Below are 15674 nucleotides of genomic sequence, written 5' to 3' on the forward strand. Positions count from 1 at the left end.
CCATTGACTTTGAGTGAGAGCTAGGTACCTAACCTACTTAGGTATTTTTGTAAATTCCAGTAAGCACATAGCAGCATGTTTAGGTACCTATTTACCTTTGTAAATCTGGCCTATGGTGTCTTCATGCCACAAAGAGAAGTTACATAAGCATAAGCTGGGCATGGAATGGGCTATTTAGTTACCATCTGGACACACTAAGCCTTTCACTCAGGCTCATCACAATTATTTGGGCATTTTGGGAGAAATACATTTCTCCCTCAGTAAAATGCTTCTGAATCCCCACTGTAGAAGGATAACATACAATAACAGAACCAAGTGGTGTCAAAGGATTACTAATTTTTTTTTAAAAATTGAAGAGCTGCTCTCCCAATATTAGCATCTGATCTTGACCCCAGTGTCAAGAGTGTCATAATTATTTAAACAACATAAAGCTGGAAACTAAACTTCAAGTAGCAGCCCTACAAATTTGCAAAATACATACATTCTGGATGCAAGCATTCCAAGCAGTCGCTCCCCTGGTAGAATAAGAGTTTAGTCTCTGTGGCACTGGGACTCCAGCTTACTTCTTACAGACCTGGATACTAAATTTAATCTATTTGAATAAATGTGATATAATGGTGGTAGGCAAAATACAGAAGCAGCCCCTTCTCTATGAGCTCTTTGTTTAGTTGTACCTTTCTTTCAGAGGTAACATCTGGGGAACAATTACTGATAAATCTCCCTTTTTTCCATTTGTTTAAAAAAAAATCTAACAGGGTTTTTTTAGATCCATTTGTAGCTGATGTTTGAAAGATGAATTCAGTATGAACATATTGGAAATAAGTTCATTTGCCTGGTGAGGGGAAAAATTCAAAATATAGTTATTAGTAGTTGAAAAAACATTTCTGCACATGTGGAGTAACAGGTTGCTTTATGTATAGTATGCTTTAATGTGCAATTTTGCCCAAGGTGTTTCTCAGTAGTAAATTGTTGTACTTTAAAAGGACAAGGTGGAATTGTAGCTAATTTAGTAATTTTTTCCCCCCAGGAGTTGGCCCATGGACTAAGTGAGCTTCTATCCTATGAAGACAATGTTGAAGAAGACTTTTATTCAACCTTCCAGGTACTGTAGGAACACAGACTCTACAGTTTATAGTAATTATTGATCCATCTCAGGAGATTTATTCATAGGTAGAGTAGTCCATCATAGAGAGTGATTGCTGATTGTCTGGAGTTCAGTGGGGTTGGGGTTAAAGAACTATAAAGCTTGCCCTAGTTTAGCCTGGAAGGTTGGCCCAGACAGAGGCTTGCTCTAGCTTTGGAGGATTTAGTAAATTTGGGATTGAAGTTGGCCTGGAAGCCTGATTTAGGCAGAGACCTACCTAATTTGAAAGATTTTACCTAATCTGGGGGCTAGTTTTTGACAAATGCTTGCACTAACTATTTGATTTACTCCAGTCTGAAACATTGGCTTAAAGAGAATCCTGATCCAGTTATGAAAGATTTGGTATGCCGTGGGAGTTTTAAACTGAGTAGTTTGCTTGCTTGCTCTAATCTGGAATCATTTAGTTTAGCCAAGGAAGCTTGGGTTTAGGCCTGCAACAGCCTGAAAACGGTTGTTAGGCCTAACATAGGCTTGTTAATCTAGTTCAAGGCTTTTTTGCTTTGGCTGGGAATTATATTGTCATCAGCTGGTATGAGAATCTTTATAACCTAAATTATTTTCAATTCTGTGGGACCTACGATTAAAAGAGAGTTTATTTCTTCTAATATATTTAATTTCCTAAATCCTTTTCTGCATCTTTCTCCTTCATGGTATCTGAGTCTTACCACACAACGAGCACGTTTTAAATAGTGTATTTGTTTGTTAAGAAAAATACTAAAAATTACAACACATAATTTTTAAAAATCTCTCAGAAATATGCAAAACTATTGGTAAGTGATTTATTTGCCATAATGGACCAAAGGTATTACATGTACTATACCATCTTCTCTCTTTCTCCAGGTTTTTCAAGAAGAATTTGGAGTCATAAAATCTTATAACCTAAAGCCTGGTGGTGATAAAATTCCAGTTACGGCTCAGAATAGGAAAGGTACACTAAAGATATAAATATGCCAACTGCAATGCACCAAACTTCACTTGTAACTATAGATTTTGTTATTTAGCTGAGTAGTAAAAATAAAATTTAGAATGAACTTGCTAATATACTTTCTATTTCTAATGCTACGTAAAGTAAAATGTATTTTAAAAGTTTTAAATTACTTCAACTCAGTTTAAGATAATACAATAAATGATAGTCTGAAATAATTTTATTAATATCTAATATAAAGGGTATCAAATGCTTTTTTTTTTTTTTTTAGAATATGTGCAACTTTATGTTGACTTCATTCTCAACAAATCAGTCTACAAACAGTTTGCAGCTTTTTATTATGGATTCCATAGTGTCTGTGATTCATATGCATTGATGGTAAGAATAAGATGAAAAGTCTTATAATAAACTTTATTTAATATTATCTTAAAGTTTGGTTTACTTCTATTATAAATCTGTGACAAAGAATTGAAAATGACTGATCTGAATTATATAAATAAACTTTAATAATTCAACTGACTTTTTTCAGTGTTCATAGAGGCTCTGATTCAACAAAATATTTAAGCAAATCCTAATTTTAAGCATATGAGTAGTCCCACTGTGATCAATGGGCCTTGCTGAATATAACCACTCAAGAAAGAGATCTTGGAGTCATTGTGGATAGTTCTCTGAAAACATCAACTCAGTGTGCTGCAGCAGTCAAAAAAGCTAACAGAATGTTGGGAATCATTAAGAAAAGGATAGATAATAAGACAGAAAATGTCATATTGCCTCTATATAAATCCATGGTATGCCCGCATCTTGAATACTGCATGCAGATGTGGTCATCTCATCTCAAAAAATATATATTGGAATTGGAAAAGGTTCAGAAAAGGGCAACAACCATTATTAGGGATATGGGACAGCGTCCATATGAGGAGAGATTAATAAGACTGGGATTTTTCAGCTTGGAAAAGAGACAAGTAAGAGGAGAGGGGTATGATAAAGGTCTATAAAATCATGACGGGTGTAGAGAAAGTAAATAAGGAAACGTTATTTACTCCTTCTCATAACACAAGAACTAGGGGTCACCAAATGAAATTAATAGGCAGCAGGTTTAAAATGAACAAAAGGAAGTATTTCTTCACACAATGCATAGTCAACCTGTGGAACTCTTTGCCAGAGAATGTTGTAAAGACCAAGACTGTAACAGGGTTTAGAAAAGAACTAGATAAATTAATGGAGGATAGGTCCATCAATAGCTATTAGCCAGGATGGGCAGGGACAGTATCCCTTGCCTTTGTTTGCCAGAAGCTGGGAATGGATGACAGGGGATGGATCATCACTTGAGGATTACCTGTTCTGTTCATTCCCTCTTAAGCACCTGGCATTGGGCACTGTTGGAAAATAGGATATTGGGCTAGATGGACCTTTGATCTGACCCAGTATGGCTATTCATATGTTCTTATGACCAGAAAACTATTTGAGAAAACAGTATATAATTGCATTAATATTTAGGACTCTGCAATATTACGGAGTTGGAAAGTATAGTGTTTTCATTGGAGAATCTTAAAGGTCTTTAAAGATATTTAATGTATTTCCTCTCACAATACTGCTAGTAAGGAACCAGTATGATTCCCCTTTTATAGACAGATAATTGCAACAGATTAAGGCCAAGATTTTTTTTTTTCTAATGAGTAGGATTTTTAACAATTAGGATACAGTGGGGCCTGGTTTTTCAAAAGTGTTTATCACCCAGCAGTATTCATTAAACTTAGTGGCTGCTCATCTCTTTTGGAAATCAGGCCATTTATTTTGGTGCCTAAATGTGAACTTGAAACCTTAACTTTATATACCAATTTTTTAAAATCTTGTCTCAAGTAACTATAATAAAACCACAAATGAAACCTCTGTTTCCTCACTTTAGTCTTTAGTTTTAAGCCAGTGATTCCCAGGTGTGCAGAGCTAGATCCCCTCTTCTGTGGCAGGTTTGCAGAGGTGCCCCCATTGTCTCTCATGATTAGGGTTGCCAACCCTCCAGGATTGTCTTTGAGTCTCCAGGAATTAAAGATAATGTCATGTGATTAAACCTCCAGGAATTCATCCAACCAAAGTTGGCAACCCTACTCATGATATAACCCAAGTGGTGTCACCTAGTGTAGTCCATTCTCTTCCCTTCTCCATTAGTTTTTCACCACTTCTTCAACCTGATAGTTTAGCCACATAGTTTGCAAGCAGCCACAGGGCAATGTTGCATGTTCTAATATAATAATAACAACAACACTAGATGGTAGACAATTATCTTAATTGGAATTACTTAATTAGAGCTTATTAGTTAAAGATTCATACAGTATGATACAGAATACAGAAAGTATACTTTACTACCCTCTGTAAATTGTGAAGAGATGGCCGCTTGTTCTCTTTTTAAATATATAAAAATAACTGAGATGGCAACTTGTTCAATTCTAACTAACTTTCCAAAATTTATTCCTTTATATACTGGTTTAGAACAAAGAGAGTTTATTTGTTGGGAGGGGAAAAACTATTTTCCCACAGTTGATTGTGTGTGTTCTGTTTTAATATTTTAATTTATTTAACTACTTATGAAATTTTTATGGTATTTTAATATACATGATTGATACACTAAAGGGGTTTTTAACCCCAGTTATTGTTGTTAAGAACATCTGTTCCAGCAAACACTTTCAAAGGAGTTAAAAAATCTCTGAATATGTCATTTTTTATAAATTACAGAAAATATTTGTATCCACAAATACCTCTTATTAATCACAGAACATGGATTGTAAGCACTCTTTATCAATTATCCAATCTTGTTCATTATATCATACTTCTGGCACTAACAGAGGATACTTATTACTATAGGAGTCCCTTCCTGGACATCTGGATTAGATTAAAGGAGTTAAATTATACACATTTCATTATTGAGTACATGCCTTCCTTTATTTTCTTACTCATTAAAGTTTAACTTAAGCACAGAAAAAGGATTTTAGTTAATGGGTTTGGTTATTTGGTTTTTACGGTATCAGTGGAGATTGAATATGATTGACAACCAGAATCTCAATCAAGGAGTATCCTTCCCACTTACTGACCAGAGAGCAGTGAATTTGGTGAGATTGCAGAAGCAGGCCCATTGGTCCCTGGGACAGTTAATTTCTTCCTGGACAGGGAAGAGCCTATTAAGGTGGCTTGGAACTGGCTTTATGGTAGTGTGGCTCCTAATATGACCAATAGCATGTCAATGAATTGCTCCAAGGTCCGGCTTCTGATTGATTGGGAGCTTTTCTGGTCCTGAAATTAACGTGTCACAGGTTCATTCGTACTTGTTCCCTGCTCCCTACATTTGCAGGCACCACACTAGTACTTCAGGAAGAAGGGGGAGAGATTTAAAACTAGTAGCATTTTCAGGGTGAAGACTCCATTCTCAACACCTGGAGCATCGGAATATTATACAGAAAGAACCAGATGACCTAGAGGACTGGGGTAATAGAAATTAGATGAAATTTAATAATATCAAGTTCAAAGACATGCACTTGAGGAATTATAATACCAATTTCTACTAGAAGCTTGGGCTCAGTCTTTGGAGGCAACAGAAGAGGAAAGAGACCTGGGTGTGTGGGTTCATCCCAGGATGGCTATGGCTATCAATGAGATGCAGTTGTGAAAAAGGTAAATGTGATCCTAAGATGTATCAGGAGAGGTATTTCTAGTAGAGATTGGGAAATATTAACACTATTGTACAAGGCAGTAGTAAGACCTCACCTGGAATACTGCATACAGTTCTGTTCACCCATGCTCAAGAAAGATGTATTCAGACTGGAACAGGTGCAGAGAAGGGTTACTAGGACAATCAATGTATGTGGCGGTCTATCTTATGAGAGGAGGCTGAAAGAACTTAGTTTCTTTAGCCTAGCAAAATGAAGGCTGAATGGGGGGTGTGAGTGTGCACAAATATATCAAGGAGGTAAACACCAAAGAGGGAGAAGAGCTAGTTAAGTTAAAGGAAAATGTTGACAGAGGAACAAATGAGTATAAATTGTCCATGAACAAATTAAGGCTCAGAAATTAGAAAGTTACTAACCATCAGAGGAACTTCCCAATTAGAATAGATTGGGCAAGCAATCTAATTTTAAGATAGAACTCGATAAATTTATGAGTGGGATTGTATGATGGGGTTACATGCTGTGACAGAGGGATTGGGCATAGTGGCCCAGAGGTGTATTCTGTATTTTTTTTCCTCCTTCCTCAGAAGTATGAGATAGGACACTTGGCAGGATGGGCCAGTGCTATGAGACATAAATGGAATTCCTTCTCAGATGCTTGGCTGGTGAGTCTTTCTCACATGCTGAGTGTCATACTGATGACCGTTTCTGTTTTCAGGAATGAATATCCCCAGGTTAGATTGGCAGGAATTGTGGGGGATTTTGCCTCACTCTGCAGCATGGCATGCATGTCAATTGTTAGAATCATCTGAGTATATCTAACCTAATCAATTCCCTACCATCGCAGAGGCCTTGAGTATTAGAGCTACTCACTCCTTCCTGTTCTCTGGCTGTGGCATATAATAGTTTACTGGTGTTGGGCTCAGTACAGGGTAATTGGGTTCAGTTAAGGGCCTGTGGATGGGCAGGAGGTCAGACTCAATGGCCTAAATCTCTGACTCTAAGTAAGTAAGTGTAAACATTAGGAAGAAAGGGGAATAAAGATAACAGTAATAACACACTAATGGGTATTACCCACATTTATCTTGCTTGTTAGTACAGGATTTTAAAATTAAACACTGAGGAACTGATCTTCCTGCAAAATCGTAAATACTGGAGTTCACATATCAACTTTTATCCATGAAAAATGTTCTTAAGAAAATAACATACTTTGTCTACAATACATAACAAAACATCTGCTAATACGATTCAGACTAAGAATTGAAAAATTAAATTGCATCATTATATATCTTTTAAAAAAGTGTTCTGCCAGCAAATGTTATGACTTTTTGGCAGCTACTTCGTCCAGAAGAGGTTGAAATTCTTGTTTGTGGAAGCCCTGAACTGGATATGTATGCTCTACAGAGAAACACCCAGTATGATGGCTACCTGAAAACTGATCTCACTATACGGTAGACTTAATTTTTAATCTTCTTAATATTCATATAGAAGAACAGTATAGACTGATGCTCTAATGGGAGCAATTAAAATCTGAATTTCAATATAGTCATGAAGTACTAAGATATAAGTTATGTTTTAAAAAGGTTATCTCAAAATGACATTAAATACTGTAGTCTTATTTCCTTTAGTAGGAAAAGTTATATTAGTTGAACCTCCTTAGCTATACCAAGTATCTTTTCTAAAAGGACACAATTGGTTTAAGTCTAGTCAGTTTCAGGTACTACACCAAGCTACTGTGTGGTTTTACATTATTTTCCTATATTTTAAAATGTTATTTCTCTTCTCTGATGATGTGTGAAAGATCCACACAAACTGGGGCAACTGTCTATACACAAAATATAAAATGCATAAAAAATTGAGAAGAAAATGTTTCCATCTGATCTTTCTGTAATACCTAAAAAAGAAAAGGAGTACTTGTGGCACCTTAGAGACTAGCAAATTTATTTGAGCATAAGCTTTCGTGAGCTCACGAAAGCTTATGCTCAAATAAATTTGTTAGTCTCTAAGGTGCCACAAGTACTCCTTTTCTTTTTTGCGAATACAGACTAACACGGCTGCTACTCTGAAACCTGTAATACCTAGTAACCCTCGGCATTTCTTGTAACTGATAGGTTTTAAATAACGTTTCAGACAGAAATGTAAATGTGTATCTTTAACTAAACCAACATTTGAAAAATAAGGGTTTGTAAGATACAGGCATGTAATCTGTAGCTCAGCCAAAACATCTCTTCCCTTTGCCTCACTATGCCAGTTATAAAATCTGGCTCCAAATAATGGTTGGGGGGAGGAGTTGTATAGAGGAATGTCACTAGCACATTTTTGGTAATAGTGTTTGAAAATGTACATAAATACTTTTTGCTTTTAAGTTCACCAGTTAACTATATATTTATGGGAATTTTTATATTAAGTGATAATATCTGAGCCTAGGGTGTAGTGATAACTTTACATTGCTTTTATCAAGATATTAACTCTCCCCTTCCCTAATTAATCCTGTAGATACTTTTGGGAGGTAGTACTTGGATTTCCTCTTGATCTCCAAAAGAAGCTGCTGCATTTTACTACAGGAAGTGACAGAGTACCTGTGGGAGGGATGGCTGATTTGAATTTCAAGATTTCAAAGAGTGAAACGTCCACTAACTGGTAAATAATTTTCAGTTGTATTCTTAAATATTTTAACAGAAGAGTCTTACTGTAATTTGTGTATGTACTGTAAAGAAAAAGCAAACTGATTGAGAAACTATATTAGTTCCTTTAGCTTGGTTTACAAATGTTGTTAAAACCAGTTATTGATTACACAAATTTAGCAGATGTTCATATAATACAGAGCTAGCTCTCTAAGCAATGTGTAAATCTGAAGTCCAATTACTGCTTTTTAATACAAGTGGTCCTTATGCTTCAATTCAGAGAAGCAAATTTGCTTTAGTCCTTGACTGGGGCTGAGCTGGTGAAAAATAAACTACCATATTTACCAGGAGTCCTGCTGGATCCATTTGGGTGTTCATCACTATGGATACCAGTCTCCGCAGCTGGCAGGATGCTCTTGTTTCTTATAGCTGATCTGAATCAAGCTTTTTAGCGTGAGCCCTGAACAGACTGACCATTGCTTTGGGATGTCTATTGAGTAAATGGACAGATGGTCCAGAGGTTCTTCTCTGTAGGTGAAACAAGAGAGTCTGTAACATGAAATTAAAGGTTAAATATTTGTGTGCTCTGCTGGAACCTTTTATATCCTTTTGAACTCATGCGGGAAGTTTCTCATTCCTTACTATCAAGCTAGTTTTTTGGATGGCTGTTTTCTCCAGAAGGTTAGGAGAAATTCAGCTAAGTTAATTTGGAGAGCTATATAAAGAAGCTTACTATCACCAGAAATTCCTGGTTCCACTTTGCATTGTCAAGTCTTCAGCATCACAAATAATCCTAGATTTGAAATAAGTACAGTACATGAGATCTTTTTTTTTCAAAAATTCATTTATTGTAATTGGCCTTATAATATTATAATGCTTCTACTGATTTTTAGATCAACTGACTCATGAATCCAATAATATGTTAAAGGAATATCAAGGCAAGAAAATTGAGAGCTGACTGCTAATCTGTTCTTAACTTGGTCCCATTTTTAAATTCTCAAAATTGTATATGATCTTACATATGTTTGGGTACATGCAACACATATCTTCCTGTTGTCTGGTGCAGTGGCACAATTTAAAAATGGAGTAGTTGCTTTTAAATAAAAGGTGTATGTTAGAATAATGTAGGCCCTATTCCTACAGTGTCATCTTTGCAGTCAGATTCTTGCACCCATGCAGAGCCATATTGACTTCCATGTGTCTCTTCATAAGCATAAGGATCCACCTGCATGGATCATATTACAAGATCCAGGCAATAGTAATGGCCAAAATTTTCAAACCTGAGTGCCCAGTATTAAACTCCTACATTCATTGGATATGTACCTAGTAGTGAAAGTGGCCTGAGTTTTAAAGGTGTTGAGCACCCGCAGCTCCTGTTGACTTTAGTGAAATGCGTGGATTCTCAGTGCTTGTAGACATCTGTAGCCCAGCTTTCAATGGCCTAAAGGCTGTGATTTTTCAAAGAAAGTTATGCCACTGCTGAGAGCATTTAAAAATCCCACCCCAAATATGAATTTAGAAACTTAACTTTTAGACATCTATCTTTGGAAATTTGCCAATATGTCCAGTCAGTTTCATACCTCAAACTGATCTGAACTGTAATTCCATACATATTCCACTATTGGTGCATGTGCAGTCCCTGCACTTGATTTTTGGATTATTTTGGATACCAATATCCATATGGGGCCATGCCTGTGCTCTTAGTGTCCTTGTGCCTCCCACCTAAGTGTTTAAGGGTAGGGAAACCCTACCCATCCTTCAGTTCTTTCTCAGTGCCCATGGCTACAAGTTGGAACTTCAACAGTGGCTGAGCCTCTTGATCACTGTGCCCGTTCTGTTGTTTGTAAATACCTTAGTGTTAGGATTAGCTTTTTACTTAGCATTTCCTTTCTCTTTGAAAACAAAAAAATTTCTCTAAACGACTTCACCTGGAATCAGGGTTAGTCCTTATAGCAGAATAGAAATTTCCACGATTTAAGAATTGTCCTTGTGAGGCAGTAACACCACTTAATGATGGATACACGCGTGTTTATGTCTTAGCAAAGGGGCACGTTCCTGAGAGAGGTGTCATTTTGCAAATCATTCCTGAAACAAACACCAAAGGGAAGAGAGACTCTCAGGAAGCTTCTTTTACTGGAGAGGTCTATGCGTCTTCAGATATTGGAGTGGCTAGACATGAAATTTCTGAACAGTCCTCTTCCAAAAGTGCTCCAGTCAGCTCTTCGGTCTACTCTCTGAGGCACATGTCTAAGGGACCTTCCTCTCTGGCTGGTAAAATATCTGAGGTTGGGGGAGAAAGGAGCATTGCACCTCTAAGGGCCACAGATCTAAATCCCCCCTCAGTAGGTCCTCTCATTCTGCTACTGAGAAGGGTAGTTCAAATGAGTGGGTGTCTCTCTGGCACCTAGTCCACACCAGTCACCATATCCTAGTGCCAGCTCCCACAAAGCATCATATATTATCCAGAACTGACTTGTCACTGAGGCTGCTGGTACCTATCTCTTCCATTCACTTGGTACCACCATGCTCAGTACCAAGACCCTTTGCAGCATCAACAGACCTCACACCTTCTGCAGTACCATTGTTGTTGTTCATCTAACTTCCTTCTGAAGTACCAACCACTACTCTGTCTCTTCAGTACTGAGCACATCTGTGGTACCAGGTAGACAACATACTAAAGGCTTGCCAAGCACCTGATCTGGTACTGCTCCTCCATTAAAAGAGTAGTAGTTTTTCTCCTCCTCTCGTTCAGACAATAGCAAGTTGGGGTGACCATCTCATTCCCTGGAGTCTTTTGATCCCTACACACCAAAAAAGGATTCTAGAGCACATTGCTACCATCTAAAGCCCAAAATTCTAGGAGAGACACTTTATGAGACACCCCCATGGTTCAATATCCGTACCAGGACCCCAGCAGTCATACCCACTCTCATGGCTCCCTGTTCAATATTCTTACCAGCACCTTGGCAACTATCCCTCACACACAGCAGAGCCCATCTGAGAAGTATCAGAGATTCGAAACAAGGAAACCATCAGCTTCTGCTACATCATCATCTTATCAGCCATTGCTATTTGAAAGTCTTGGTTACAGATGCCTCCAGTCTAGGGTGGGGAGCCCATCTAGACAATCTTCAGACACAAGGTCCCTGCACTTCTCAGGAAGTCTAGTTGCATATAATACTAAAATACCTCTTGTTGTTTAGGAAGTTTGTAGACAGTTCTGAATTCCTTAAGGTTCACCTAACAGCCATTTCAGCTTTCCAACTTCCCATTTGATTCAGAGCTATCAAGTATTCTCACACCTCACAGTAGGTAGATTCCTGAAGAGCCTTATAAGGGTATATCTCCCAGTCAGGGACCTTCCTCTTCCTTGGGATCTTAACCTAGTGCTGACAGGTTTGATGGGTCTTCCCTCCCCCATCCCTAGCTACACATTCCCTCTTGTCCATCAAAACAGCCTTCCAGATTGCAATAACAGCAGCTATCAAGGTAGGAAAAATGCATATGCTCATTGCAGAACCTCCATATACAATATTTCAATGAGGCCTCACCCAAAGGTGTTTCTAAAGGTAGTCTCTGACTTCCATTCAACCAAGTAATACACCTGTTGTGTTCATTCCCAAGCCATACGCCAACAAGGAAGAATTATAGCTTACTCCATCAGGGCTTAAGCAGCTTCTACAGCTTTTTAAGAAGCATTTTGATACTGGAAATATGTAGGGAAGCAACTTCGGAATTCCATGCATACATTTTACCAAACATTACTCCACAGATGAAGCATCAAGATCTGATGCTCCTTTTTGGCAGAGCTATCTTATTGTTAGACTCCAAACACCCACCTCCTGTGATATAGGTCACTGCTTGCGAGTCACCAACAATGGAATATATATGGACAACTAACCTAGAAGAAAACTGTTACTTACCTTAAAGTAACTGTGGTTCTTCAAGATGTGTTAGCAATTTATATTCCACAGCCCACCTTCCTCACTACTACAGAGTCTCATAATATCTGGATTCTGTATCGTCAAAGAGTCTGAGGGTTAGGTGGGATTTCCTCACCTTTTGTGCACTGAGGTGGGAGTCACAAGGACACCGCTGGTCAAAAAGAATCCAAACTCAGCATGGGGCACGTGCATTAACCATAGAATACATATGAATGATACCTGTTGAATCCCAGTTACTGTGAGGTAAGTAACGCTTTCTTCATGTGGATTTGTAAAAGTAATGCACGTAAATTAAAACCATACAGGTAATATCCTAGTGCTATAAAATTTCTTTTAAAAACAAATGGTGCATTATTTTTTAAATATTTTTAGGTTACCTGTGGCCCACACCTGCTTCAACCAGCTTTGCCTCCCTCCTTACAAGAGCAAAAAAGAACTGAAGCAGAAGCTGATCATTGGAATTTCAAATGCAGAAGGTTTTGGTCTAGAATAAGATGAAAGATTTAAAATACAGGATTTTTTATGTAGCACTCACTTTCCTCTTATTGTGCCTTTAAGCTTTTCATGTTTCTGTCTCTTGATACTGTGCCAGTCTTATCCAATTTAAAACATGATTTTTTTAGTTAAATGCAAAGTGCATTTGTTTTTGCTGTATGGCAATACATTTACTGCTTTTTTTTTCCACAAAGTAATTTTCATAAAATACAGAATGCTGCATTACTTGACAGAAGAAAGCTGCCAGAGGTGACAAATTCCAGGTTACAGTTTTGTGTCTGATTATTCTTGGAGCACTTTATAATTAATCATAATTTATATCCGGATACATATCCCACTGGGAAAGGAAACATAAAAGGTTTATTGATTAGGTAAGTCGAGTGGCAGAGTGTCTTCAATTAATACACGCAGTAGCAAAGTGTATAACTGCCATTCATGTGAGACACGGGGCCATATTTTCATATTGAGACATAAAGCAATTTTAGCCTAGATAAAATGTATACAGTTTTAATGTTTTGGCTTTCGTTATCAAATAATTAAGCAGGATATTTAAAAAGCATGTAAATAACTGCCTGTGGAAAAATAGAATTTTGATAGTGCCATTAATTGCTAAAGATTTATTTTTACAAATACACAGTTTTAGACGATATATATTCAGCTTTTACAGATCAACAGAATTGATTTGTATAGGAATGTTAAGAGTACTATTTTCAGTATAACTGGACTCAAGGACAGACTTTAAGTATTAAACAACCTGCATGTAAATCTTATGAAATTGGCAGCAAACTAATCAGTTTGGCTGTAGATATTGTAGTTTTGTAACCATGGCTTACTTAAAGAAATTGGATATTGACAGGTAAATTCTAAATCTTTGAATTGCTTCAGAAATAAGTGATATCCACATCACATGGAAAAATATTAAAATTTTAATTTGTGTACAATATTGTCATTTGATCAACAACTTTATGCTAGAAATCTTTTACTAAAAGTTTATTAGAGTAAGCTATGACAAAAGTGAATACAAGAACATATCAAAATGCTCTATCTTTCATTCACTTGAAGGTCGGTATTTAGACAATGTTTTGTTTTTTTCACTGCACACTAATAAAGTAAATGTAAAGATATTCTTGTCTGAAAGTTTTAGCAAATTTGGAGCTGAGGAGGAAACTGATTGTAAAATGCAGGCATAATTACAAGTCCATTTTTATTCACAACCTGAGACAGTAGCAGCATACAGTATAGTATATTGTATTTTTTTACATCAAGTAATACCTACTGTATGTTCTATAGATTTTGCAATGGAACTTATTTGCAATAACAAAATATATAGTAATTTTTCTGATACTTTTCTTATTCTGGCTATTTCTTCCTTTCTATACTACTTACACACAACCAGCAGATTTCTACATTGGTTAATAAACTAATCTGGCTACTCTGTAACCTTAATGACATTAATCCTTTAGTAAATAATTACACATTTAATTCTGTTCTGATCCTTAAAGAAGGTAAAAAGAAAAGGAGTACTTGTGGCACCTTAGAGACTAACAAATTTATTAGAGCATAAGCTTTCGTGAGCTACAGCTCACTTCATCGGATGCATTAAAGAAGGTAGTGATGGTTTACCATTTTTATTTTATTAGGAATAGAGATTAGTGGTAGGATTTTTGAAAGCATTCAGCATTGGCCTAACTCAGCTCCTCTTTAAGTGAGTGGTAAAACTACCATTGACTTCAGTGGAAGCATATTTAGGCCAGTAATTGTTGCTTTTAAAAATACCGATCTAGAATTATATTTTTAATCTGAAAATGTAAAGTGAATCGGTTACACAAATCACATTGCTTCACCACTGTACTGCCTGAACTAAAAAGACATTTAAAATGGGTAAAATACTAATAAGCACAAAAATGTGGATGTATTTTAGAAGTCAGAATAATGTATATTTTTATTAAGTAAACTGGAAGCAAAATTTTTGTTTCTATAGGGGTTGATTCATGGAAGGTTGTCTTATGCATTTTTGTTTTATGAATTAGCTATACAGTTTTTCATGTAAAAATGCACATGTCAATATTTTTATGACTCAAGCCCACATTTAATAACTAAAGCATTGTTTCTGCCTATCATTAAGATAAATGATACATTTTAATCTTTTACATTTTAATCTTTTATCACAAATTTGCACTTTGCCTTGGTTTAGTTTTAATTATTAAAAGCTTTTTGGGTTTACTGTGTAATATTACCTCAAAATTTTAAAAGCTATTATATTTGCATCCATTTTTAAATAAATTAGAGAATGTCATTGAATTACATTTTATATTTCCTGACATTAAGTTAAATAATTGTAATTTTTGTATTTGTTAAATGAAAGCATTGCACAGTATTTATGAAATAAGCCTCTGATCTCCTCATTTAACATTGTTTGCTCAACTACATTTTGTTTTTTGTCTTGCAATGTAATCCAACAAAACCTTCCTCCTCCTTCTCCCCCACCCCCCTTTTTCTCTGTACAATTGTTTTGTACATTACCTAAGGAAATCTGGTTTGTATACATTTGTTCATTACTGGGTATCTATTTTTATGTATTGAAATTGTGCAGTCATTAAATCAAACACGTTTCAATTTCCAAGTCTGACCTATTTAAGTGCAGTATTTTTTCCATTGAAACATTTTCTTTGCACTAGCAGTTCATAATCTTCTATTAAATCTCTGCATGTTTCAATGAATAAGAAATCTTGATTTACTAATACAGAGATACCCACCAAAAAGTCCTAAAATAATAATCCATATTCTATCTTGATCTACCGATGTTGCAATGCATACCATGCTAGAAACACAAGAATGTAAAATAGTATTCAGAGTAGCAGCCGTGTTAATCTGTATTCGCAAAAA

At 36.3% G+C, this 15674-nt stretch overlaps 1 protein-coding gene across 5 annotated transcripts in view; it reads left to right on the forward strand.

The window, feature by feature from the left end:
* Nucleotides 1-15411, forward strand: part of HECTD2 (HECT domain E3 ubiquitin protein ligase 2) — a 74142-nt gene extending 58731 nt beyond the window's left edge. For 4 of the 5 annotated variants that reach the window (XR_006282977.1, XR_006282978.1, XR_006282979.1 and 1 more), the window contains 7 exons: nucleotides 1028-1102; nucleotides 1985-2072; nucleotides 2341-2447; nucleotides 7061-7176; nucleotides 8222-8365; nucleotides 12666-14293; nucleotides 14397-15411. Coding sequence is in view for 1 of the 5 variants with exons in the window: in XM_038411425.2 (XP_038267353.1) it covers nucleotides 1028-1102; nucleotides 1985-2072; nucleotides 2341-2447; nucleotides 7061-7176; nucleotides 8222-8365; nucleotides 12666-12786 (651 nt within the window). In the remaining 4 variants the exon portion in view is untranslated. Of the gene's footprint in view, nucleotides 1-1027; nucleotides 1103-1984; nucleotides 2073-2340; nucleotides 2448-7060; nucleotides 7177-8221; nucleotides 8366-12665 lie in introns of all 5 variants that reach the window. The other variant, XM_038411425.2, reaches the window with a different exon arrangement.
* The last annotated feature ends 263 nt before the right edge of the window (nucleotides 15412-15674 follow it).

The sequence above is a fragment of the Dermochelys coriacea genome, chromosome 7 (genome assembly GCF_009764565.3).
Source record: "Dermochelys coriacea isolate rDerCor1 chromosome 7, rDerCor1.pri.v4, whole genome shotgun sequence".
Lineage (NCBI taxonomy): Eukaryota > Metazoa > Chordata > Testudines > Dermochelyidae > Dermochelys > Dermochelys coriacea.